The sequence below is a fragment of the Papio anubis genome, chromosome 5 (assembly GCF_008728515.1).
Source record: "Papio anubis isolate 15944 chromosome 5, Panubis1.0, whole genome shotgun sequence".
NCBI lineage: Eukaryota > Metazoa > Chordata > Mammalia > Primates > Cercopithecidae > Papio > Papio anubis.
This window is the reverse complement of record NC_044980.1, coordinates 72,693,361-72,720,776: the sequence shown is the minus strand read 5'-3', so window position 1 is coordinate 72,720,776 and position 27,416 is coordinate 72,693,361. Positions and strand designations below refer to the sequence as shown.

At 40.1% G+C, this 27,416-nt stretch overlaps 1 protein-coding gene across 1 annotated transcript in view; it reads right to left on the bottom strand.

The window, feature by feature from the left end:
- CMYA5 (cardiomyopathy associated 5) overlaps positions 1 to 27,416 on the bottom strand; it is a 103,885-nt gene that overhangs the window by 38,134 nt on the left and 38,335 nt on the right. Inside the window, exons 2-6 of the mRNA XM_031666273.1 lie at positions 15,865 to 26,113; positions 11,404 to 11,499; positions 9,871 to 10,104; positions 8,215 to 8,237; positions 2,339 to 2,457 (exon numbers count right to left, since the gene is read on the bottom strand). Of these exons, the coding sequence (XP_031522133.1) occupies positions 2,339 to 2,457; positions 8,215 to 8,237; positions 9,871 to 10,104; positions 11,404 to 11,499; positions 15,865 to 26,113 (10,721 nt within the window). The remainder of the gene's footprint in view (positions 1 to 2,338; positions 2,458 to 8,214; positions 8,238 to 9,870; positions 10,105 to 11,403; positions 11,500 to 15,864; positions 26,114 to 27,416) is intronic.

Here is a 27,416-nt window from a genome sequence, read left to right as displayed (position 1 = left end):
GAACAGCATTATTCACAATAGCCAAAAAGTGGAAGCCACCCAAGTATCCACCAATGGATGAATAGATAATGTAAACGCTGTGTGTGCATACAATGGAATATAAGTCAGCCTTAAAGAGGAGGAGAAGTTTCACACATTACAACATGGTAAGCCTTGAGGATATTACTCTAAGCTAAAGCCGTCACAAAAAGAGAAATACCATATGATTCCACTTAGATGAGGTACTTAGAATAATCAAATTCACAGAAACAGAAAGTAAAATGGTGGCTGCCAGGAGCCAGGGGCAGGGGAGAATATGGAGAGTTAGTGTTTAATGGATATAGAGCTTCTGTTTTGCAAGATGAAGAGTTCTGAAGAGGATGGCAGTGATGGTTGTAACACAGTGTGAATGTCCTTAATGCCACTAAACTGTACAATTAAAAATGGGCAAGATGGTAAATTTTAAGTTATGTGTATTTTACCGCAATTAAAAAAAAAATCCCCAGGTGCCAGCATCCAGGAAGCCTAGATTCATGTTTGTTTATCCATTATCTGTTTCTCTCACCTTTCTCAGCAGCTCTCTGCCTTTTCGCTGTGGGGCAGACTCTGAAGCCAAACTCCCCTGCCACACGCACCCCAACCGGTTGTGTTGTCTTGAAAATAGAACATTTTTCTATTCCTCTCTTTCCTCACCTTTCTTCACCTGTCAAATGGGAATAACAAAACCTACCTCCTTGGGTTGTGGTGAGATTAGATGATTTGATATGCTTAACGGTTCCCACAATGCCAGCCATTGTGTAAGCATGGAATAAATCTGATGGGCTGCTACTTCTCATTGGAAAACTCACATCCTTTTCTCATTACATCTGCTTAGTTTAGGTAGGGGGTCATCAGATCAACTTTTCAGGTAACAGGTGAGGACTTCCGAGAGGTGTCACAAAATGAACAAAAACTATTTAGCAGCAAGTCAACACCCTGGGCTCCAATTTTGTGAAACAGATGCACAAAGTAACATTTATGGCTCTGATATCAGTCTCTCCATAAAAGGCTTCGAACCACAGGGACTGCCACTTGTACTTGCTGAGTTAATTGTTAACACTTTGTGACATTTTAACTCTGTGACCTCTAAAGTATATTAAATGTCCTCTCAATGCCCATTAAGTATTGAAAAGCATATCCTCCTAAATGAACAATGGCATATAATGAATCCCTTAAAAGCAAAAGACCAGCTCTGTTAATCAAACTTTCTTAGTTTGCAATCACTGCCCTAGTCTAATCCCTCTTAAAGACATTACAAGAAAACACTTTGTTTTGAGACATTTCTAGAGAAAATCCATTAAGATCAATGATCGAGTTTTTAATTTTATAAAGGGCTGGTGGAGTTTTGGGTTTTTGTGTGTTGTGTGGTGTTGTGTTGTTTCTGTCTTTTAGACATACAGTAGCCTTTTTAGTAGCTACTGAACTAAAACTCTTGATACAGGAATGAAAGTTAATCATCAATTTAAACACAACAGCCATCGTTTTTGTTTTTGTTTTTTGGGGTTTTTTTTTTTTTTTTTTTAAGAAATGGGGATCTTACTATGTTGCCCAGGCTGGATTCGAACACCTAGGCTCAAGTGATCCTCCCGCCTCAGCCTCCCGAATGGCTGTAATCTTTGAGGTGATTTTGGAAGACGATACCATCTTTTAAGGAGGACATCTGAGCACGTTGTACAGTAAGAAAAACTTGGTAATTTCACTGAAACATGGCAGCTTTGAAAAATCTAAATAAGTTTCATTGTCCTGTTTGTTAAAATAGCACATTAAAAAATATTGTGAAGAGCTGGCAGGATGCTTCTGACAGCTGAGTGGGAGGCTCCTGGCTACAGACCATGGTGCTGAGCTGATAGTTCTCTAAGCTCATCTGTTTAGTTTGAAAAAAGGGGAAAAGAACTGAATTGAAAAGGGGAAAACCACTCATAAAGAGAAATCTGTTTGACACATAGAAAAACATTTGACTTCTTTTTCTTCTATACCTGGCTGCTGGTATGAGGCAAACAACTCTCAAGAAGAGAGGGAGAGAAATCCTATTTTTAAATTAAAAAAAAAAAAAAAAGAGGAGACCCTTTGGTTCCATGGCTCCTTCCACCTCCTCAATCTCCAAGCAAGTCATAAAGCTTCAGGTGGAAATGGACAGAAATGAGATGCTCGTCTCATGCTCAATTTCAGAGTCTAGCTGTAACATTTTACAACTAATACTTTTGTTTTTCCAGTTACATGTCTTTGCATGCAAAATCTTTTGTATATATCATTACACACAAAACAAACAAGCAAAAACTGCCATATTTCATCTAGGTAATTAATATATTAAAATGCTTACCAGCCACTTGTTTTAACATCTGGTCACTTCTTGCCGAGCTGTCATCATAATGTTCAAAAAGGGAAAACGCAGCAGGCATTTTCTCTAAAGAAGCAGTGCTCTCCATTGCAGAAAGCAACCTATCAGGGGAATAGAGCTCTACATAAGTCAAAAAATTATTAACATACGGAATGAAAGTGAAAAACAGTTGTTCAAAATGAAGCTGGTGTTGGTAGTGGTGGTTTGCATAAGGCAGGGCCTCTCACTCTATCCAAAAAAGGATTTAAAGCTTTAAAGTCTTGAAATATATGTCTAAAATCTATTCTTAGGCAACTGGTAATATTGGAAATTTCATTCCTATATCCTCTAGTTAGAAAAGATTCTATCAAGCAATACAGTCTTAAGTGTTTTACCTATAAAGTTGGTCCTAAAAATTACTTCATTTTAGTGATTATTTTCTTTATTTCCTAAAGGGAAAGGATTTATATCCAAAGCTTTTCATACCCACTGAGGTTTCAAAGGATAAAAATGCTAAGAGCATATCCAGAAACTTATACACTGTAGATGTCTTTGTTCTCAGACCTCAATATTAAGCTTCAAATCATTTTTTCATTCAAAACATGTTTACCTACTATGTCCCAGGCATTGTGCTAGGTACTGGGGAAAGAGCAATGAGAGAGGATAAAGCCTACCATTCATAAAAGACTAAACAAACCACAGTTTATAAATCAACAGCTTTATGGACTCAACACCCTCATTAGTTGGAATGCCAACTGATGCTAAGTCTGAGTATTTGTATCCAGATGAAATGTGGATTTAAACAAACAGCGACAAAAAGGTTAACTCTGAAGGGGAAAGAGGAAACAGAGAGTTTGCAAAAGAATTTATTTTTAGCATGAGAGGCCTCCAAGTAGATTAGCAGCTCTCCTCTGTTCATCTCTCTCACACAGGACTGGAATTCTCTTCCAGCAACTCAGTCGGCTGCAAGGAACTGCGTTGGCTTCATTTCCATGGACGTCTTGGTTTTCCCAGCAGACCCACTGCACTTGCTGTTGGAACTTTGTTCTCCCAGACACTTGCTCAGCTCCTTCCTTGACTTAATTGAGATCTCTGTTCAAATGTCAGCTCCTCAGAGAGTACGCTACTAATATAGCCTTGCCTGCCCCCTTCATTCTTCGCTAGGCTTTGTTTTACTTCCCCAGACTTATCACAGCCTCTTTGGTTTTTGTCTGTCTGCTTCACCAGAATAGCATTTATAGGCGGGAAAGGACTTTGTTTTGTTCCCTACTGTATTCTAATGCATTACTTGGCACATAGTGGGCATTTAATAAGCATATTTTGAATAAATAAGAGGCCAATAGTTTTGTGTGGGCGAGGATATCAGGATCTCAGGGATGGTGGATTTATGGTCAGCATGAAGGAAAAATATTATAAAACAAAACTGAATATTTAGAGTGACTTCTACACTTACTACTGTTGGAAACAATAAAATTCACCATCATTTGATTTAGGGGAGGTGGTTCCAGAGGGGCTTCAAAGAGGAGGTAACATTTGGGCTGGGTCTTAATGAGTGGGAGTTTCCTAGGCAGAAGAGAGAATAAGTAAGGGCGTTGCAGACAGAAGAAGGGCATGAACCCAGGCATGGAGATGTGGCCAAGTACAGCACGTTCGAGGGCCAGAGGGCACCACGGGAATTGAGAAACACAGACGGTTAGGGATGAAATAGCAAAGTGCTTTGTGGCTTGACTATGAAGAGCCTTTCATACCCACTGAGAGTTCAATTTTGTCTTTTAAGGCAGGGAGAGCCACAAAATTGTTATAAAAGGGAAATTTAGACGACTGTCTTGGCAAGTGTCTAAGGAAGGATCAGGGCAAGCAGAGGAGACAGGTCTGAGGTCAGGCGGGAGAACCCCACAGGGTCTAGATGAGGGAAGACAGCACCAGCCTAAATTAAGGCTGTGGAGATGGAGAGGGTGGAAATGATAGGCTCAGAATGAACAAAAATGGTGCCCCATACATGCACTAAGCCCTCTAAAAATACACATCACTGATGTGTATGAATGTAGGACATTTCGTAGCACAAAAGCTCTGATTGTAGGTACCACGAGCAAAATGTTCGAGTTTTCCCTTATGCACTGACCTATTCCAGTTTAACATCAGCATATGAAAAGGCAAGCAGACATCCTTTTAGAAGCAGGTCTTACAACGGTTGCAACTCCTTTTCATTATCATAACACAAAAGAGCAAAACGGAGAAAAAAATGAATCCCCTCAACAGAACAGCATTTTCTAAGTAAATGTGTTTTTCAAGATATGCAAATGTTGAGTCTAAATATGCTTGACAGCATTCCTTAATTTAAGCATTTTTAGTGTTGAGAAAAATCATTTAATATACAAGCACTGCCTTTAGAGATATAATGTGAAAGGCGGGAGAAAAAGTGGCAAGGTAAAATAAACTACAGCTGACTCTTGAGCAAGACGGGGTTTGGGGCACTGACTCTGCACAATTGAAAATCCATGTGTGCCGTCTGCCTCCCCAAAAACTTAACTACTAACAGCCTACTGTTGACTGGAAGCCTTATCAATAAGCCTTACCAATAACCTCAAGAGTTGATTAACACATATTTTGTATATGTATTATATACTATATTCTTAAAATCACATAAACTAGAGAAAAGAGTTCTTCAGAAAATCATAAGGAAGAGAAAATACACCTACAGTACTATACTGTATTTATTAATACCTTAAGTTTACATCATCTCTTTACAAGATGAATCACCTGAAATGGAAGGCAAAGGTGGCCATAGACCTCAATCTACTGAAAAGATCAAACAATTCAACTTCTTTTTGTAATGTCATGACTTTTCTCTGTTTCCTGGGAGGACATCCATGATCACTAGTGCCACTTCCTATGGGTATCATGGTGTTATTCAAGGTTTATGGTATTGCACTGAATATGATTTTAAAAAAAAATAGACAAGAACCTTAGGAGATCACTTTTTACTGCAATATGCAGTTTACTGGAGAGACTAACTGCTCATGGGGAGATGATTAGCGTGACACAGTGTTTTAAGCAGAGATTCACAACACTTGAGCTCATTACAAGAGCAACAGGAGGTGGTTACAAAATTATGAAAGTAGTATGGTGGTAGTATAGCTGTTGAAATTATTAGAGTAGTACAGTATTACTACAGTTAATTTTATGCAATTATGATTTAATACTGTATCTTTATGTTTGTTTACATTTTTTCCCAACTGCATATGGTGCTATGGATGGTGGTGTTCGTGTGCGTAAGTGTTGATGTTTTTAATTTTTATAATAGATTTGTGTATATTTTATGATAGTAAATGATAAAATAGACTAATATTTACATATATTTTATGTACTTGTGACACACCTAACATTTTCTTAATTTTTCAACATTTCTGGGCTATGAAGTTCATCTTTTAGTTTTTTTCAAATTGTCACATATCTCAAAAAACTTTTCCAATATATTTATTGAAAAAGATTCATATATAAGTGGACCTACACAGTCCAAACTCGTGTTGTTCAAGGGCCAACTGTAGATAAGTAGCACTTCTTATAGAAAGGAACATCAATAACATCAAGACTTTGAGACAGAAGTTTTCTTGAGGACATGGAAACCTTTTTAGTGATGGGGTCCAGCTTCATCAAGTGTGTGCATGTGTACATGCACGTCTGACAGTGCTTTCTTTAATTGTTCACCTTTCTTCACCAAATTCCAGAATTTTGTTGTCCTTTTTCTTTACAGAAAATAATGGTTCGCCCAAGTGTACTCTCCTTTAAGTGACAGGCAGCTTTAGCAAAAAATTAATTCACTGTCAACTGGACAATGAAATAGAAATTAATTAAAATGACACACAGATGAACACATTTAAGCACGAAGCCGAAGGAAGAAACAGTATTTACTATTAAGTGGATGTCAATTTATATTTGCAATATTCTGATGGTTAGAAAGGTAAAAACATTCTATTGCATTTTTGCAACTTTTCACTCACCAAATTTTCTTACTGAGCAGTAACTTCTGTGAATAGATAAAATATAAGTAAGCAAATATGCATTTACACTGTCCGGTATAGATGGAATGGCACTGTAAATCTATGTACTTTTTGGATAAAAAGAAATGTTAATAATATTTAGAAAAAATATATAATTTTTTTTAAAATAAATGAAACTGGAGGTGGGCGGATCACTTGGCCTGAGGAGTTCAAGATCAGCCTGGGCAACATGACAAAACCCCATCTGTACTAAAAACACAAAAAATTAGCAGGGCACGGTGGAGTACACCTGTGGTCCCAGCTACTCACGAGGATGAGGCGGGAGAATTGCTTGAACCTGGGAGGTGGAGGTTGCAGTGAGCCAAGACCGTGCCACTGCACTCCAGCCCAGGTGACAGAGCGAGACCCTGGCTCAAAAAAATATGGATGGATGGATAGATAGATAGATAGATAGATAGATAGATAGATAGATAGATGGAAAAGATAGACTGGAAACTCAGAATAAGGCCTGGGTATCAGTTTCCAGACCTGACTGGTGTGTCTTAGACTCGTCTGTGGGAATTGGTAACAAGCAGATGCCTGGTCTCACTCTGGAAATTTTGACGTAGTGGATGTGGGGTGGGACCCAAGGATCTTTGGTTAAACAAATTGCACAGGTGATTTAGGCACAGCCAGTTTGGGGAACCACTGGGACAAAGGATAGATTGTATAAACCAGAACTTTTAACCCTGGCTGTGCGTTAGAATCATCTCGGAAGCCTTAAAAATGCTCAGCTATACCCCAGAGCAGTTAAATCAGAATCTCAGAAGATTCAGGCATCAGCAATTTTAAAAGCTCCCTGTGGAATTCTATTCATAACAGAGCCACTGTTATAGAACACTTATTGATTAATGTCAATCCTAGTATACAAATTATTTTCAAAAACTAACTGGTAATATTCTGTTGAACAGAATTTGTTTTAGGTAAATAGGATTCATCTGTGTGATTTCAATTACCTAAAAAAATCATATTTCTAATCTAAATCCTTTTTTTATATTATAATACATTATAGATACAAATTTCTGATTTTATTCTATGCTGTATCACAATTTGAATTGGGATGGAAGTAAACTGAAGACGATATTTACAATTTAGAAATTTACATTTAAAATTACACTGAAAGGAGAAAACATTAGGCTCAAACCAGAAGGAAAGACCTCAGGTCTTGCTATGGGGCAGGAGGAAGAATGTGTCAGATCTGTCGGAGAATTTCAGTATGAGATGCTCCGAAAGACAAACATAAATCTGATGTCACATGTTTTTATAGACAACATGTTTTCTTGTTGAGTGTTTTGCTTTTGGAAAGAATGAAGAATTCTCTTAGATGAAGTGTTAAATACAACAACAAAACAAAACACAATCAAAAGAGGGAGATTCATTTAGGTTAGCTGAGCGGAAAGAGAAGAGAAATGCATGACTGTCTTTTGAAGAGAAAATGATAGAACAGTCCATTAAAATTACATAAGTCATAAAATTACTCCAGGCAGATATGAATGATTCTTTCAAATACTCATATTTAACCAATGCATCTAAGTATCTGCAAAATGTTCTCTATGCAGTGACAGGAAAGATGGCCTAGATTAGGCTGAAAATGCAGAATATATCTTGAGGAAGCAGTTAAAAATCTACATTATGATAATTGTTATTTAACTAAAGCACATGCAGTTTTCTTTCAAAGCTGTCATTTAGCTTTTAAAAGCACTGTGTCTAAAAGTGAAAATACTGTAGCCCACTAAATATTTTTTAATTGGCAGCTCATTTTCCATAAAGCACCAAAATATTAAAAAGCAAGCATCCAGTCATGCTATTTGCCACTGCATTGTACCATGTTTTATATACCTTTCATTGATTTCCTCAAACGACTTAGGGAGAAAGAGAGAGGAAGGAGGAGGAGGAGAAGAAGAGAGAAAGAGAGAAAGAGAGAGAGAGAGAGAGAGAGAGAGAAGCTAATTAACAACAGAAAGAAAAAACAACCAGGAGCATTAAGATTACCCACTTTTGAAAATCATAACCCCTCAGCTTCCCTGAGGTTGTTTTTCTCCCAGCCTGGGCAGCAAGGACATAAGTGCTCAGAAGGCAGGGTGCGGGGGAGGGGGAGCGGGTGGGATGGGCAGTGTCAGGACAGGGATGGAGGGTGGTTCATTTGCAGTTGGCTCTGTCTCTGCGATCAGCGGGACTGGCAATGAGTTGCTTATGCTCTGCTTCTCTCTATTCATCAACCAGTGGCTTAGCTTCCAGAACAGAATTCTCTAAAGCAGGAAAAATGACTTAAATGTATTCAATGAGGGATAGATATCAAAAATGTAATCAGTAATTATCTGAGTGATATTTTCTGTGTGCTTTTCTATATTTTCGAATTTTAAAAAATGAGTAATATTACTTATATAAGTAGGAAAAATGCCATCTGTTTTTTTTTTTTATTTACAGTTTGCTCTTCTAGAGAGAAGTAAATTATTCCTATTCTTATTGAACAAAGATAAGGTTCTCAGGGAAAAAAAGCACTTAATTAACGTTATGCTTCACAAGCAGTGCCCAATTTATGAATAAGAAGCTTTGCCTTAATTACACACAAAACAATGTAATGAGTTTAGTTCTCTTTGAGAATGGCCATGTCCACTTCACCCAAATTTGCCTTGTCAAGAGCTGTCCCCAGAGGCAAATCAAAAGGCTAACATTGTCCTATTTTGCTTTGCTGTATCTCCAAACTTTTCAAAAGGGTGGGAGGATGGGGAACTTTGAAAGGGAGATTTCCAGTCATCCTAAGAGCCGTGCTTCCCGCTGTGTGACAATTAGGCTTGGAACTGCCTTCAGGGGAAACATCTCCACTATTTCTGCTTAATCCTGGCTTCATGGAGAACCAGCGTCTCACTGAATATTCTAGGGAACTGCAGGGAGCACAGAGGTGTCTCTGCTGGTGCAATTTGAGGAGCACCCAAGGGAATTTCCATGTCTACAAGTTACCTGCTTGAATTAAGAAATCCTGTCCCCAAGAAACCCCTTGTAAAAACACCAACATATTTATTACCTGAGAGGGGTATCCCATTATGTCATCCTTTTGCACACCCAAATGTTACTCCCAGCCCCTTGGCCAGGTCAGAGGGGGAACAGTCCATATGAGTGGTCACTTCAGCTTGGGGAGTGAAGGGGACAGCCGCAGGAGCCAGCTGGCCCTCAGAGGGAAAGCATGGCAGGGACAAGGCTGCTTTCCCTCCCTCTTAGACAGTGACCAATCAATCCAGTGGGACGCAATGGAATGATGATGCTGCAGGCTGTCTCCATGTATCTTTCATCTGGATCTGGGCATTGAGGCTTTCAGGGTTTGCTGGGCCTTTTCTATAGGCATCAGGCATGCCCAAATAATGCTTAAATGCCAGAATTATATAAATCCCACACAGAGATATAAATAATCTTAAGGAATAGTGAAAAATGAAGCTTTAAAAGTAGATGTGCCAGAGTGGGCGCAAGGTGTTTGAGCCCATTTTACTTGGCACTTACAGTCAGGAAGACAGCCTCGTCAAGCTCCTCTGCTTCTCTCACGATGGTCTCCAGGGTGTCCTTGGCAGTGTCCATGCTCTGCAGAAAGTGGACCATCTGCTCATGCAGGAACTCCATCTTCTTCTTCTTCACTTCCTCAAAGCTCTGGGCTTTCTCATCATACTGTGCTAAAACCTTCTTCATCATTTCCTCATTCTGTTCTTCTAGCCTTTTCTCATTTTTACTACAGTTTTCCTGAAAACAAACATGCAAAAAAGCCCATTTCTGAATGAAACAAGAAATGCATGCCTTTTTTTTTTTTTTTGGAAACACCAGCCTTTTAAAGAATTGACCTCTGGCATCCTGATCGGAGAATCAGACATTACATGCACAGTTCAAATTTTTAACCTACCAATCCCTTTCACACAATTAGCTTTGCAATAAAGCAATAGAATTTACTATAACAGTATCATCAAGAAAGTTTTAGTTACCATAATACAAACTATACATATATTTGTATGGAAGTCTTGCCCACCTGTACTCACACATGATGAAACTTGAAAATGGCATCACGGTAAGTGAGGATCCCTGGCCTTCAGGTGGTAGAGAAGCATCACTCCACTAAAATCACAGTGCAAGGCAGAAAGCAGCCCAGATATGGAACGGGGACTACCTCCCCAAATGTTCTCCAGTGAGATGGCAGATTATCCCACAGTGGGAGAAACTTTGTTGCCTGTCCAGACACACCCAGATGCCTGGCTATCCTCACTAGTGTGGCTAGTAAGATGAACCCAAAATTTACTCTCTAAAAAGGACACCTGGGGAAGGGGACACCAGAAACAACTAGCACGTACTAGTTGATCTATAACATGAATTAAGCAGACCTCTCACAAGCAAACCAGGACGTGGAGTGGCCCCAGGAGTAATGGAACTGTGCAGGAGCCTCTGCAGTGGCCTCAGGCCCTCTGCCAGTCCTGATTGACTGGTGAGGGTGCCTGGGCCATCTCTGTATAAGGATGGAGCATTGCTAGTCCCTCTCTTCCCTGCAGAAGGGACAGGAGCCAGCAGCTAAGGGAGCACGAACTCATCAGAGATAGTCGTGCTATGAGAGGCACTCATTGGCCCTGGGCATGGGACACTGGACAGTGACTCAGAGCATTTCTGCAGAGTTAACCCAATGAGAGGCATGAAAACGAGGAATGTACTCTAAGACTTGGTTTCTTATCTATAAAATTGAAACAATAATAATAACTCCTATCTCATATAATTGTGAGGATTTGGTCAGGTAAAGCATGTAAAGCATTTGCCCTATTTAAGTGTCTAATAAACGCATGTCTGTTGTTAAGGGCAAATCTTTTATCCATAGGCAGAAAGGAGTCTCACTGATTATGCACAGAGAGATTTTAAGTATCCTCGCTTTGAATGGAACTGAACCAACAATGGCAAACAACACATATGCACAAAATCCCCAAGTCAGATCCCTTCACCTCAGAATCATTTACTTCTGATACTGTGAACAAGCTGGGTTAAGGTAAAATGGGTGTGTTAACTTACCTCAATGGTATTAAAAAAGGATTCTATCTCACTAACAAAGGCTTCAATCCTCAAGGATTTTTCTTGTAAATTTTCTAGAAATTCTGCTAATTGAACCTGAAGAAAAGAATTAAGATATCCTTAGTATATGACATTTAGGAAAAGAACTTCAACCAGTGAGCTCCAAATTCCTTATAAATTTACTATGTTTGGTAGAGACTTACTATACTATATCCACTAACAAATCAATCCTTAAATTTTCTTTACTGCCTCATCTGACTATAGATAATTCTGTATGATAAACAATGAGGAGGTTTTGAGTGAAAACCTCAAAACAACTACACAAAGACAGTATATCTTTTTAAGTGAACAAAGGACTTTCTTGGTAAATTGATGAGCTCAAAACATACTTGTTTTAATGAACTATGGATTTGAATGCGTTCTCTCTAGTAAGGCCTTGGTTTTTGTATGTTCTGAGAGAGGAGTCGTTTTTCTAAACTGGTCCAATATACCCGAGTAGTTTCTTCACATTTACACCAATGGCCTGAGAAGGTGATCAGAGTGCCACAAGGCCTGAAATCTAGCATACCAACTGATAGAAACTGTCTACTACAGGGACCTAAAAGCGCTAATGACCCTCAAAGGGTTAAAATACTCAAGGGGTAATAGCCAACTAGAAAATGTATGGGGTGATAGGAGAGCATGGTACTCACTTTAGCGATAGTTATAGACCTAGCAACAGTCAATCTTGCTAAATTTAAAAAATAACAAAGCAGAAAAAATAGCAGAGCTTCAGCTGTCTGATTCACTACCACAGACTGATGGAGATACAACATTGATGGAGGGCTCTTCAGGATCTGGTCTCTACTTCCCTCTATGGCCCTTACCTCTTCTCCACAGCCCCCAGGCTCCAGTCACACAAGTTGAATTTTGTCCTTGCACTCTTTCTCATCTGTGCACCTTCATATGGTATTCCCTGGCTCTAGAATGTTGTCCCTGCTCTTGACTGCTAGAAGAACTCTATCTCATTTAAAGCTCACCCAAGCTTCACCTTTTAGACACCTTTGCTCACATTCCCCTTCCTACCCCACCATTTCCTTCCCAAAAGGTTAGTTTCTCAGAACATTATGCTTTCACAACGTTATATTGATTTTGGGAATCTACAAGTCCATCTTCCTTTTTTCTTTTTTTTTTTTTTTTTCATTCTCAATGATTAGCACAGTTCCTGACACAGAAGAGGAGATAAATTAACAGTGAGAATGCAGGAAGAGAGTGAGTGAATGAAGAAAATAAATAACAGACAAAAGATAAGCACATGATGGGGATGGACTCCGGAGGGGACACAAGGACTTAGGTGATCTGTAACTGCAGCCATCAGCTCCTGGAACAGGCACAAATGCCTGCCCTTAAGATGCTAGAAAATTTTCAAGCTACAATTTTTTAAATTGATTTTTATTTTTAAAAAGTTGCCAACTGGCCAGCTGCAGTGGCTAATGCCTGGAATCTCAGCACTTTGGGAGGCCTAGGTGGGAAGATTGCTGGTAGCCAGGACTTCAAGACCGACTGGGCAACATAGTGAGACCTTGTCTCCGCTAAAAGTTTTAAAAGTAGCTGGATGTGGTGGCATGTGTTTGTAGTACCAGCTACTCAGGAGGCTGAGGCGAGAGGATTGCTTGAGCCTAGGAGGCTTCAGTGAGCTATGATGATCACGCTGTTGCACTCCAGCCTGGGCAATAGAGTAAGACCCTGGCAAAGAAGAAAAGAAAAAAGGAAGAAGAAGAGGAGCAGGAGGAGGAGGAGGAAAAGGAAGAGGAGGAGGAAGAAGGGGAGGAGGAGGAAGAGGAAGAAGAAGAGGAGGAGGGGAGGGGGAGAAGGAGGGAGGAGGAGGAGGAGGGAGGAGGAGGAATTGCCAACCAACCAACTCTTACTAATCTTCATGGCTGACTTAATGAAATGAAGGTAGCTCCTTGGCTTTAGTCAACTGGGTTCCCACCTTCTCCTTCTCATACTGTTTACAGAAGATCAAGAATTAAAAAAAAAAAAAAACTTTAAAAATTATTTTAAGGCAGGAGATGTTGTATCTCTCTACTTACAAAATTTGTTTTAAATTGATCATACTTAGATGAGTACTTTTTAATATCTAAAACTCATAGAGCTAAATAAAACATATTAAGAAGGCCAAAAAAATTCAGTCTTCTTTCTGCTGGCAATGCTCAGTAGTTGTGGGTTAAAACAAAGTGTCACCACAGAACGGGGCCCACTTCCACTGGGGCTTATGCATCTGATGTCTGAGATTTCACAAAAGAAGTTGCCCTACTCCCTAATCCCAAACTTTAACAAGTAAAATTTCAACAAAATTCTACCCTGGAGAACTAGAACCAATATCAGGCAAGTTGAGGATTAATTTGGGTGTAAAAAAATGCCAAGATTCTAATATGTTATCCTATTGAATCAAAATGAGTCTGATAATTCTTTAACAAGGACCTAATTGAATGATCATATTGAAAATCACTACCATTAGCAAGGTACTGAGCCAAGCAGTATGCGTATACAGTCAAGAACATGAGCTCTGGCATCAGAAAGATCTGGGTACCAGCCCCAGTTCCACCTTCCATGACCTTGGGCAAATCATTAAACCTCTCTGAGACGATTTTATTATCTGCAAGTTGATGACAGTGATAGGGCTGTCAGAAAGATTAAAAGATATCCTGTATATAAAGAACTTAAGACTGGGCATGGTGACTCACACCTGTAATCCCAGCACTTTGGGAGGCCAATGCAGAAGAATCGCTTGAGCCCAGGAGTTCTAGATCAGCCTGGGCAGCATAGGGAGACCCTGTCTTTACAAAAAAAATTTTTAAATTAGCCCAAGGTGGCAGTGCATAACTATACTCCCAACTATTTGGAGGCTGAGGTGGAGGGATTTCTTGAGCCTGGGAGGTTGAGGCTGCAGTGAACTGTGATTACGCCGCTGCACTCCAGCCTGGGTGACAGAGCGAGACCCTGTCTCTAAAAACCAAAAACAAAAACAAAAAATAGTGCATGGCACAGAGTAAGTGCTCAATTGTTATTGTTATTTAGTAATTTTAGATAATTCCAGCTGCCCTATGGAGAATGGATTAAAGAGGTAAGAATGGTGAGACCAGTAAGAGGGCTATCGAAAGGTAGAGGAGAGTCTCAAAGACTACATTCCAACAGCATCTTGGGGAAGTGGAGTATTTATACTCACTTAAAGGAGGACATGTGTTGGAACTAACTTATCTAGAACATTGGGGTCCTACAGACATAGCCAGAAAGAATGCAAAAAAATTTCTGCTTCTAACATGAATTTTATAAATTAAAAGGAAATACAAAGAAAGTAAAAATTTAAACTGTCTTAATGTATTATTTATATATAACTTGCAATGAAATGTCTCAATGTAATGTAAACGTGTCTTTTTAAAGGATGATATTGTAGACAATAGGAAGGAAACTGTGTTTTTTGCAGTTTTTTGCTCAAAGGTAATTTCTAAAATTTCAAATTATTTGGCATTTTTGGTAATGTTAAGGGCTATTGCCACAAAGTACCAAGCTCCTCAAGGGCAGTGACCCTGTGTTGTCTATCGTGCTAGCCCCTAGGCCTGGAAAAATGTGTGGCACACAGTGTACACAGCTGTCTTCAGTATCTGCAGAGGACTGGTTTCAGGATGTCAGCAGATACCAAAATACACAGATGCTCAAGTCTCTGATAGAAAATGGCATAGTATTTTCATATAACCGGCGTGCATCGTCTCCTATACTTTAAATCATCCGTAGATTACTTATAATGCGTGACACAGTATAAATGCTACATAAATAGTTATACTGTACTGTTTTTTATTCGTATTATTTTTATTGCTCTATTATTTTTATTTATTTTTATTTTATTTTTGAGACAGAGTCTCACTCTGTCACCCAGAGTGGAGTGCAGTGGTGCGATCTCAGCTCACTGTAGCCTTGACCTCCCAGGCTCAACTGATCCTCCCACCTCAGCCCCTCAGGTAACTTAAACTACAGGTGTGTGCCACCATGCCCAGCTAATTTTTGTATTTTTAGTAGAGACAAGGTCTCCCTATGTTGCCCAGGCTGGTCTCAAGCTTCTGGGCTCAAGCAATCCTCCTACCTTGGTCTCTCAAAGTGCTGAGATGATAGGTGTGAGCCACCACACCCGGCCCCCTCTTACTGTTTTGTGCTTTTTTTTTTTTCCTGGATATGTTTGATCTGCGGTTGGTTGATTCTAAGCACGCAGAACTCAAGGATAAGGAGAGTGGGCTGTACTCAATGAATGTCTGTCAAGCCTATCTTAATTAAATTCTTGGAGAAATATTCTTAGTTTGCTTTCAGACCATTCTGCTTAAAGATCAATGATCAAATATTAATCAACTTTAAAACTGAGAAAATGTAAAAGCAAATTAAATGTGTATACATATATTATTAATTATATATGTTTTAACATCTATTCACCTTTACAGCACTTATAGCTGTGTCAAGCGTTGAAACCTCATGGTCTTTGTGGGTGCCAAACACCTTGTCAGTGGCAGAAATTGGACATTTGCAGGTGTAACAGTATGTGTCAATCTGGGACTTTTTCAGCTCTTTTTGTGCCTTTTCAGTTACTAACTCAGATGATAATTGGTTTTCTTCTTTCCACTCGCTGCCCAACTCTTTCTGTTCAGCAGATGTACTTTGCTCTGTCTCACTCACAAATTCATTTTCACTGATGTGCTCAAAGGATTCCTTTCCTTGAGATAAGACATCTTCAGGTCTGGATTCTGAAGACAGTTCTTCTGATAAAATGTCTTGAGGAAGCACTTCGTAATGCAAGGATTCTGCAAATTCATACTCATCCTGAACAGGGCTACTACGGAGCCTCTCTTCACTTGGCTCAGGTGGGACCAGGATTTTAGGTTCTTCTAGTGGTGTTTCTTGAACATGAGTTGCACCAGATGCAAATTCTTCCTCCGGGAAGGACACTTGTACTGGGACATTCAGACTGACCTCTGGACTTGCATTTTCGACTTCATTACCCTGACTGCCTGCTTCATCTGCATGCTCCAGAACATGATGGGTGTCTTCAAATGGAACTGCATAACTTATTTTTTGGGTAGCCACTCTGATGTCCTCTCTGATGGGAGCTTTCTTCTGCATTGCTATATTACCAAGAGTCTCCACATGGCCTACTGATTCTCCTTCCCCATAAACACCTTTCTGTTCTTCCAGACTCTTCTCCCTGCAAATAGTTCCAAACTTTCCCCAAATTTCCCCTTCTGCAGCTATCGGTTGGTATGAATCATCCCTACCAACTCGTTTTTCTTCCAGACCTTGGCCCTGGTCCTTTTGAGTTAGAGATGTGTCATGGAGAATGTCATCTTTGAGTATGTACTTCTCGAAATATATTCCTGTTCCATCATCAGTGTCAGAATTTCTGCTGGGAAATGATGCCTCAGAATTCACACTGTCACCTTCAGAAGCTGTCTCCTCTTCCTTCTTTTTCTCTCCAACTGCTTCTTCATACAGATCCTTATATAAAAATGCAAGTGCAGGTGGCTCCTCCAGAAGTTCCGGATTAATGGCTTTAATAGTGGTAGGAAATATCTGGGTTCGTGACAAAACTCCTTCCTCTGCTTCAAATAAAGGCATCCCAAGTGACTTTGAGTCCACATCTCTCTTTACGTCCTTTGAAACATTTCTGTCAGCTGATTTTTGGATACCCAAAGACTTTTGGGTCTCCGGATGAGATAATATATCGTGGTCCTTTTCCGGTCCATAAAAACTTTCATCTAATTTCACCAAGCCATATTCATGTTCTAGTGCACTTTCCACTGAACTTACTGGGAAAGAGATCGCTTCTTCTGTAACTTCCTCTGAGAGTTTGCCTTCAACATTTAATTTCTGTGGAGCTTTCTGTTTTTCTGGGTCTGGGGAGATGTTATAATCAATCAAAGTATATTTTTCAAAATAATCCTCTTCACTGGGAATTGTGGACTGAATAAAAGATAAATCACCAGTTTCTGAATCTGTGGATGTCTTTTCTTCTGTATGATGAGTTTCCTTTTGTTTAGTTTCTTTCAATGATGTAACTTTTTCATCAGAATCTTCTAACCTGCTCTTTAATGTTTTGTGACAAGCAACTGTTTCACTATCATCACGGAGTGGTACGGTTTTAAGTGAGGCTTTCTCTTCCAAATATTCTAACTTATCTTGCATTTGTTCACTTTCTTCCTGATCGATTGAAGAAATAAAGGCAGGAGCATGAATATTCAATATCTCACAGCCTTCAGAAATGATACTAAAGGCAGTCTTCTGATCTTCTGAAAGTCCAGCTGGCTTACTAGTCACTGTAAAGTCTTCACCTTTTGCATACGTGTCTTCAGGCTCTTTGGACATTTCTTTATTAGAAACCATTTTATCAGCATTGCTTGCTGATGCACTATATATAAATTGAGCATAGTTGCTTTTTGCTGAAGACAGTGGTTCCTTTACATGGGTATCTTCCACAGCCTCCAAGTGGTGCTTTGAAACAAGAACAGATTGTTTAGGCACATCGAATGTGTCATCTTTAGATGTCTGAAGAGTATGAACTGTATGCCTTTCTGGAGTCAATTCTGATTGTGGCATTTCTTGTTTCTTCATTGCATTAATTTCTGGAGAAGCTCCTGAAACTAGAGTTTGTGGTTTTACAGATGACAGCAAATATGGTGGTGTTTCTGAGCTCTTAGTTTCATCAAAAGGATAAGCTAAAGTCCTTTCGGATTCTTTAGTTGGAAATCCTTGTTTCATACTTTCTTTTGTGATATCTACTGAACCACCTTTCGATAGCTCTGACTCTCTGAACTGTTCTTTTTCTTCACTGTGATCTGGCATATCTCTGCTTGACTTTTCTAATACTAGATTTCCTTCCTGAGATAAAGAGTGGTTCTCTATTTCATCACGACAAGGAAGAGCCACCGGCAGGAAAGTCTTGGTTTTCTCCACCAAAACTTTACTTTCTTCTAAAGGATGTGGTTGGGTTGCTACTGCCTTTGCTTCTCTGATTTCTGGGTGAGCGTCTGAGAGCATGGCATCTGATTTTTCAGTAACTGATGTAGCTTTAACTAATGAAAATGATTGAGTTTCACCCAAAGAATGACCTAAAGAGATATCTGATTCTTTAATCATAGACTCGGCTACATTCACAGAATAAGGCTGATGTTCCTGCTTCTTCTTTTCTTCCGAAAGCACATATACCTGATTTTCTTTTTCTTCACCTTTCTCCTTTTCAGAACCAACAATGATTTTGGGTCTTTCACTGTAGTCTTCATTTTGATAGAAGTGCTGTGGCATAGCATTGGCTTTTGATTCTTCCAGTTCAGTAGATCTAGATCCATGTGCAATTTGTGTCTTCCCTATTTCATTACTATCTCTAAGCTCTAATGGGGCCACGGAGTCTTGTTTTTCTGCCAGCACCTTCTTTTCTGCCAAGGTATATGATCTGTTTTCCAAATTATCTTTCGTCTCAGTTGGACTAACAGACCTGAGTTTTGTTTCCTCTTCAGAAATTTTCAAGGAAGTAGGATTTTGCATTTCTTTCTTTAGTCTGTCTTTACTGAGATCAACTAAACTGCCTTTTGATTCTTCTACTGGCAAAATAATTGACTCTGATTTCTCTGATTCCTTTGTGATATTTTTACTTGCAAAGTTGGAGGAAGCTGATTTTGGCTGTTGTGGCACCTTATCTACTACATCAAATGAAAGGAGTGATTTTTCTTTTTGATCACTTCTTGGCTCTTCCTTAAAAATAGAAATATTCCATTTAGATGGAGGAGCAATTGCTGGCTTCTGGACTCTTTTACTATCAGTAACATGAAGAGGAACAATAGTTTTGGCTTCTTCCATAATCAATTTCTCACCGATTAGTGAATAAGGTTGAATTTCAAGATGTTTCTCACCATCAGCAGAAGTAACTACTGAGTTTATGTTCATTTCCTCTGAATTGTCTGAGATTTCTTTTTTTCCATAATCTTCCCTAGACACCTCAGAAATGGATTTTGGCTGTTGTAAATCTTCTACATTTGACAAAATTATGGATTTTTCTTTAACGTTTTGACCTTCACCAGATTTTACTAAAGTACCTCGGGATTCGTCAGCAGTTTTGAGTTTTACCTCTGATAATGAATGATCAGCTTGTTTCTCAGCTACGCTAAAATTGGTGGGAATTGTACCTTCACGTTCTATCACAGTCACTGCTTTTTCTACAGATGGGCTTGGCAGTGTTTCTAAGTCTTCTTGTTCAGCAACTTTCCTATCTGGAGTGCTTGATCCAAAAAACAAGCTGGACATCCATGATTTGAAAGATGAAATTCCTTTCTTTCCCTTTTCCTGAGGAAGGTCTGGCTTAGCCACTTTTGGCTGTGTAGGTGGCTTTTCTGTCACCTCAGGTGACTCTGGGGATTGAGGCTCTTCTGAGTGGAGTGAGGAGATGGGTTTTCTTTGTGTGGGTATTTTCACTTCAGGTGCTGGTTTCTTTTCCTCATCAGCATCATCAATAACCTTCAACTGAACCATTTTTGATTCTTCCAGTGGCTTCTCTCCAGAAAAAGGAGGTGTGCTCCTGTGTGCTTCTTTTTCATTGCCCAGTGCCGGTTCCACACCTTCTGCCAGGAAATGGGTTGTTTTGACAGAAGAGGGGATTGTTTCTGACTTCACCTGTTCCACTGATAGGCCAGACACTGGTTTCTGGAGGAATCTTTCAGGAGGTAGTTTAATTTTTTCCTGGCTATCTTCTTTGGAAGGCCAGGAAAACTCTGTGTTTGCTTTCTCCAATAGCAAACTTTCACTCTCCATCAAAGAATGACTCTCCTTCTCCTCTGCTATATTTCTCTCTACATTTCCAGCAAGGACAAAAGACTTTGGTTCTTCAGCCAGCTTTAGTTCTTCAGAAGAGTAACTTTTACATGATAAGGTCTCTACATTACCACTGGAAGTATCAAGAGCAGATACTGCTTCTTGTGATGACAAATGAGATTCTTCAGCAGAATGAGGCAAGACCTGCTTTCTCACTTCATATATATGGTCCATACTGGACACAGCAGCCTTGAGCTGCTCTGGCCTCAGCTCATTGCTGCCAGAGGAATCCAGCTGCACGGATCCTGCTATTCTCTCTTCGTGTTGACTAGCCACATTTTCTGGCTTTCCCAACATCCAGTTTTCATCCTTTGGAGAAATAAAGAATTCTTCCATTTTTGTTTCTTTGACATCTGCAGGCTTGGTTGTCATAAATGATTTTGATTGTTCCAAAGGCAAATTCTCTTTCATAAATGAAAACTGCTTAATATCCAGATCTTGTTTATCTGCAAAAGAGGTGCTTACATCAGCCAATTTAATAGTTTGATCTGAATGAAGTGCTTTTTCTGTCTTCTTTTGTTCCACAAGGAGGTCAGAAAGAGCAATCTTTGATGGTTCTGTTACACTCTGGAGTAGCTGAGATGAATCTGGGTGGCCTGTTTCTTCACTTAGCTTAGCTACAATATCTCCCATGACTTGTGCCTTCAAATTTCCAGTTGGTGGTAATGGGCCTATTTCTTGATTTCCTCCCTTTTTAAAGTTGGCTGGATGGCTAACCTCCTCTGATAATCCTTTTAAAGAAAAAGTAAATGGCTGAAATTCTTCTGGGTTGTCTCCTTCAGCTACAGAAGCAGGTGGTTCTTTCAACTCTAGACTGACGACCTTGGGAGAGAAAGGTTTAGTTTCTTCATTCTGAGATTCCTCCCTAAGCAATGATGAAAGCTCTGAAGTTGTAGGCATTGTAGCAGATGCATAAAGTTCTCTATTTTCTTCTTTTCCTTCTCTGCTCCTAAGCTCAGCTGGGCCTTTTTCTAAAACAGAATCCCCTGTTTCAGTTATGGGAGACTTTGCTTGTTTTGTACCGATGGATCCACTTTGTCTACCTAAACCACTAGCAAATTCTGACCCAGCATTTGGTAATTCCAACAGTTGGTGTGGCTTGTTTTTCTTCTCAGGTTCCAAAGACAGCTCTGCCAAAGCAATGTCTTGTTTTTCTGATGGGAAGTCTCCCTGGTCTGTAGAAGATACCTCCACTGCCTGTTTGTTCTTATCATCACTGAGGAGCAGTAATGTTGGAGCTAAACCTGATGCTGAATTTTCCAACTCAGGAGATGAACTTGCTATTTCCTCATCTTTGCCTTTTGGAATTATATGTTTGGATGCAGGTGACACATTTTGTGATGAAGGAAGTTTAGTTTCTTCCTTCTTTATCTCACCCCATAGGCTGAGTGAAAGCTCATGTTCAGGCCCTAACACCTCTGAGGTAGACACCAAGCTCTTTTTCTGTGATGAAACCAAACGTTCAGAGTCGCGAACTGTAGAACATGAAAGACCTTGTTTATCTTCTACCCTTGCTTCCTCAGATTCATCTGAATATTGAGAAGATGATGTTTTGATTACTGGCAACCCAGCTTTAACTTCTTTGGCTTCAACTTCTGACAAAACAGAATGCTCTGCTATAGAGGAGACACTTGGAGGTGAATCAAATTTAATTTCCTTCTCTGCTTCTGACCAAGCTAAATGTTTGGATGAAGTTTCAATGGGAGAAGCACCTTTAATTGCCACCTTGTCTTCTTCTGCAAGAACTGAATGCTCATCTGTAGATATTACCAGTGGTGGCAAACCACTTCCTAATTCACCCTTTCCTACTTTTGTTAAGACTGGATGACCTACAGGAGTGACAAGAGATGAATCTGTTGAGATTTCTTCTTTTACTACTTTGGTTAAGTTTGAATCAAGCTTAGTTACAGATGCTGTGGTTGTTGAGGAACTGGGTTCCATTTCTTTTTTAATTTCTTCTGACAAAGCTGAAAATGCTAGTGCATGTGGACCATGTTCAACTTGCTTTTCCACTCCTGAGGAAGCTGAATGAAGCACTGTAGGTGTAGTTGTTATTTTAGAATCATGTTTCATCTCCATTTTTGCTGCTGATAAAACCTCAGGTCCAGATAAAGATGTTTCCTTTAGAGGTGAACACGGTTTTATTACTTCAGGCTCGTTCTCAGACAACTTTCTCTGTTCTAGTTCAGAAGTCACATTTAGAACTAATTTGGGCTTGACACCCTTCTTTGGCTCATCTACCACATCAGGCAAAACTGAATATTTCATCTCAAACCCTGGAATATTTGGAGGCTGAGGCTCCATTTTTTGATCCTGTGATACATGTGCTGTAGCTTCTTGAGAATCAGGCACAATTTCTTCCTTTCTGACTTTTGACAAAGCCATCTGTTCATCTGCAGCTTTTAGAGTGAGTGCTGCTGTGGGTTCCTGTTCTTTCTTGATTGCAGGGACTGAATCAGGTAAAACCGAATGTGGAGATGCAGGTTTGGTTTCTTCCTTTACTATAGATGATTGTGCAGGTAAAGAAGCAGGTATTGCAGTTACTGATGAACTTGCCTCCCTTTCTCCCTTCTTCACTTCACTGGTTAAATGTGGAGGAATCAAGTCTTCAGACTCAGGCTCTAAATATGCTTGAGTTTTCTGCTTCTGTGCCAAAATTAGATATTCAGATACAGATGTTGAGGTTGTTGGAATATCTGGCTTAATTTCTGCTTTCTCTGATTTATCTGTTGAAGGCGGCAGACTCAAGTCTTCGAGTGGAGATATCAAAGGGAAAGTTTCAGATTTTTGCTTCTGTGATGAACTGAACTGCTCAGATACAGGTGTAGCAGCTGTAGATCCAATGTCTTCCTCATCTGCTTCTGAAAAGCAGGAATACCCTGAAGCAGACACTGCAGTTAATAGTGAATCAGGCTCAAGTTCATTTTTCTCTGTTTCTGAGATTCTGAATGGAGGGATTGAAACTTGTGATGCTGAGTCTGGAGAGAACAGTTCCGCTTCTTCAGTGTCTTCATCTGACAAAATAGTGTGCTCAGATGGCGATGTTAAACATATTGGAGAATCGCACTCAAATTCTCTTTTCTCTGCTTCCTGGGTTGCATACGGTGGAAATGAGAATTCTGACGCAAATGCAGAATCTGGAGAAAAAGGTCCAATGTCTTCTTGATCTTCCTCTGATAAATTTGTGGGTGAGGATGCACCTTTTAGATTTAGAGATCTGTGGACAATTTCTTCCTCCTGTGCCTCCGGTGTTGCATATGGTGGTACTGAAAATTCAGAAGCAGACGTGGAAGAGGGTGTGTACCGCTCCAACTCGACTGTCTCTTCATCTGATAGAACCACATATTCAGATGGGGTGGCTGAAAGTGGTGGGGCCTGGCATTCAGAAGTCACCTCGGTTGTGTGTGGTGGGAAAGAGTGTTCAGATGCAACGACCGAATCTGGGGAAGCTGGTCCAATGTCCTCCTTCCCTTCTACTGACAGAACCGTGTGCTCAGAAATACCTTTCAGTTTGAATTGGGATGCCGCATCAATTATTTTCTTTTGAGGTTCCTGTGTTGCATTGAGTGGGGCTGCATATTTGGAGATCAACTTTGAATCTGGTGTGAAACATTCACTTCCTAGGTCCTCTCCTTCTGATGGGACCACGTGTTCTGATGTGGCAGTAGAAGGCAGTGGTGACTGGCATTCAGAAGTCTTCTCAGTTGTGGATGGTGAGAGAGAGGGCTCAGCAGCAGAGGTCACAGCTAGAGTAAACGATCCAGTGTCTTCCTTCTCTTCTGATGGAATCATGTGCTCAGAAACACCTTTCGATATTAACGGGGACTTATGGTCAATTACTTTCTTCAGTGACTCTTTTGTTGCCTGTGATGGAACTGAATATTCAGAAGCAGATGTGGAGTCTGGTGTATAACGCCCACTTTCTGAGGCCTCATCTCCTGATAGGACCATGTGTTCTGGTGTAACTGTTGAAAATAGCGGAGACTGACTCTCCAAAGTCATCTCAGTTGTGGATGGTGAGAGAGAGCGCTCAGACGCAGAGGCTGCAGCTGGGGAATAAGCCTCAAATTCCTCATTCTCTTCTTCTGACAAAACTGCATGTTCGGCTATAGCTTCTACATTGGATGGAGAAACTGGCTCACTTTCTCGCTTCTCTAGTTCATGGTTCAAATCCTGTGGTACTGAATACTCTGATACGAAAGCAGAATCAGTAGAAACAGATGCAATTTCCTCTCTTTCTTCCTCAGACAAAGCAACATGTTCAGGAGTTGATGTTGCCAATAATGGTAGAATAAGCGCCTCTTCTTCGTGCTCCACTTCAGGGGACATATGTGGTGGGAAGGGCTTCTCGGAAACTAATGGGCTTTCTGGGTAATCAAGTTCTATGATCTCTTCTTCTACTAAATTAGAATCTTCAGGTTCAGGGGTAGCAGCTACAGGTAGGGAAGTGTCTATTTCTTCTTTCTCTGGTTCTTCTAACATTAGAGGTTCAGAAAGAGAAATGGATGGCTCAAGCACGTTTTCCTCCTTCTCTCCTTTGACACTGGGATGGGTAGGGGTCAGTTTTGCAGAGACTGGTTCTGCCCTTTCTAGAGAAGTCAGGTCTGGCTGTTCTTGATCTGGGTCCAAACCATCCTCGGTAGATGCTGCCAGATCTGGTAACGCTGCCTCTAGAGAAATGGAATGGTGAGCAGAACACACATCTTCCTTCTTTACCTCATTAGTAAATGATGGTGAGACTGAAGAGTCATTCTCTGAAGCTGCAGTTCCTGGTGAAGCAAGCTCACATTCTTCCTTTGCTGTTCTCAGGAACACAGTTGCAGGTGTGCCGGGTGTCACAGACGGAGGCTCCACTTCATGTGGTTTTGCTTCATCTTCTGGCTGTTGTGGCACTGACTGTGAATGCCTGAGCTGTATTCCTTGTTCTGCTCTGTCACTACTTGAATAAGAGGGAACTGTGTGCTCCAATGCAGATGTGGCATTTAGGGGAGAATCAGCACAAATTTTCTTTTGATCTTCGTGACTGAACATTGAGGTTAGGGATTCTGATCCTTTGGAGATTGAGCCTCTCCAGGGTGGAGCAACCTCTTTCACTTTATCCTCTATGCTTTGGGCTACTAATTTGCTTGTTTTGGACACTGTATTAGAATCACTATTGTCCAAATCTGGCTCTAGACTAATGGATGCATCTTTCCCTTTCCTATAATGTATTTCTTTAATTACATAACCCTTTGGTAATGTTCCATAAAATTGTAGAGGAATTAATTCTTCTTTAACTGAATTAAACATCTTAATTTTATATTGTACTGTTCCTATGTAGACTGGTCTTAACACTAATGGCTTGTGTTCTTTGTATATTGCCCCAGTGATCGGAGGTGTATTTGAAGGGGTCTTCTTTTTTCTTGCTTTATCATAAACACCAGTATATGACTTCTCTTTCTCCGTGGTTAGTATCTGGCTTGCTGAAGTTAAAGGACTGCCTTTTTTGTTTGTTGGAACATCTTGGGATTCAAATGAATTTCTTTTTTTGTTGCCTTTCCGGCGTAATGATGGTGAACCATGCTTTGACTTATGAGTCCTTTTCCGAACCTTTTTCACTTCATCCACAATAAAGGAAACATTTCCAGGAGGAGAATTCACAGTTGACCCTTCCCGACTACACACACCAGAAGTCTGACTTTCTTCTGAAGCCCAAGGAGTAGAAGATCTACTTGAATTGGTTTCCCAGGTTATCCCACTATCTTCCCTTTGGACTGTCACCATGGAAAATGAGGGGTCAGATATGATACACTCCTGCTTGATCTTTCCCTCTTCATCCTGGTCTGATAACCTGCAGCAAATAATAATATTAATTATATATTATTATAATAAAATAATATCAATTAATTAATAGAATAAGTAAATATATTTTTACCAGGTAAAGGATTAATGTGAAATTAAAATATAGACATCAATATTGCCATCCATGTCAAAAAGAGGGATGTATATCAAATAAAGTTTAAAAACCAAAGTCAGGATACCCAATACAATGACACATCCCAGGCTGGAATGACTCACTATTCCACAAACTCAAAAAAGCTAAAGTTAAACATACCACCTTCTCTCATCAGGATTGCCTTCCTGATCTCCTCGGGACGCAGCAGTCACTCAAGCCCACTCTAGTCACTGGGATCTTCATAATAACTCTTGTATCTGTGCTCTCTCCATTACCACGATCACCAACTTACCCAGCTTTTCACCACTTCCCTCCTAGTCACTGCCATTAACTTCCTAACTGGTCAGCTGGTATCACAGGTACCTCATTTCCCCTCACTCTCAACCCATTGTGCCCCATCCTCCCAGACTGGCTTTACTAAACAGCTCAGTATGCCACCCCCTGCTTTAAATTCTCAGCAAATTCTTCATACCCACAGAAAAATAAAAAAAGATGTTCAAAATCCTTAGCTCTCTGATCCCTATCTGATATTCTTTCCAAGTATCTACCTGCACCCTATCCCTACAGGTAAATTCCTGTTTTGACAATAATTCACTGTTTGGCAAACAGATCTTGGGAACTCTTGAGTCATGATAAAGAGAAAACAGGTCATTGAATAGAGAAAGGTCACAAAAAATATCAGCCTACTGTGCTTCACTTTCCTCATCTATAAAACAGGGATAATAATAGAACCTATCTCATGAGCTTGTTGTGAAGATTAAATTAGTTAATTCACGCAAAATGCTTAGGGAACATTCCTGGCATGTAGTTAGTGCTCACTCAATAAACGTTATCTGTAGTCAGGCCTTCCTGATGACAGATGATGAAAGAGGCCTGGGCATGGTCATTTTCAGCTGCTATAGGATACCAGAGTGTGGAAAGGCTGTGTCTGTGAACTGGTCTCACATCCCTTCAGAGACGGCTGGCTTTGGCCGCCCCTTCATTTGCTATTGGGCCCCCATCTTAGACTCTGCAGTGCTCTTCTCTGAAATTCTCTTCTACCTCTTCCTCACCTGTACTTACGCTGTTCCTCCATTTAGAATGCAGAGCCCCGACCATACTCCACTTCTGCAACTGTAAATTCTACCTACTCCTCAAGGCTGGGTTTAAATTCCTCTGCTGTTATCATTCCTGACCAATGCAGCAGCCACGTTTGCCA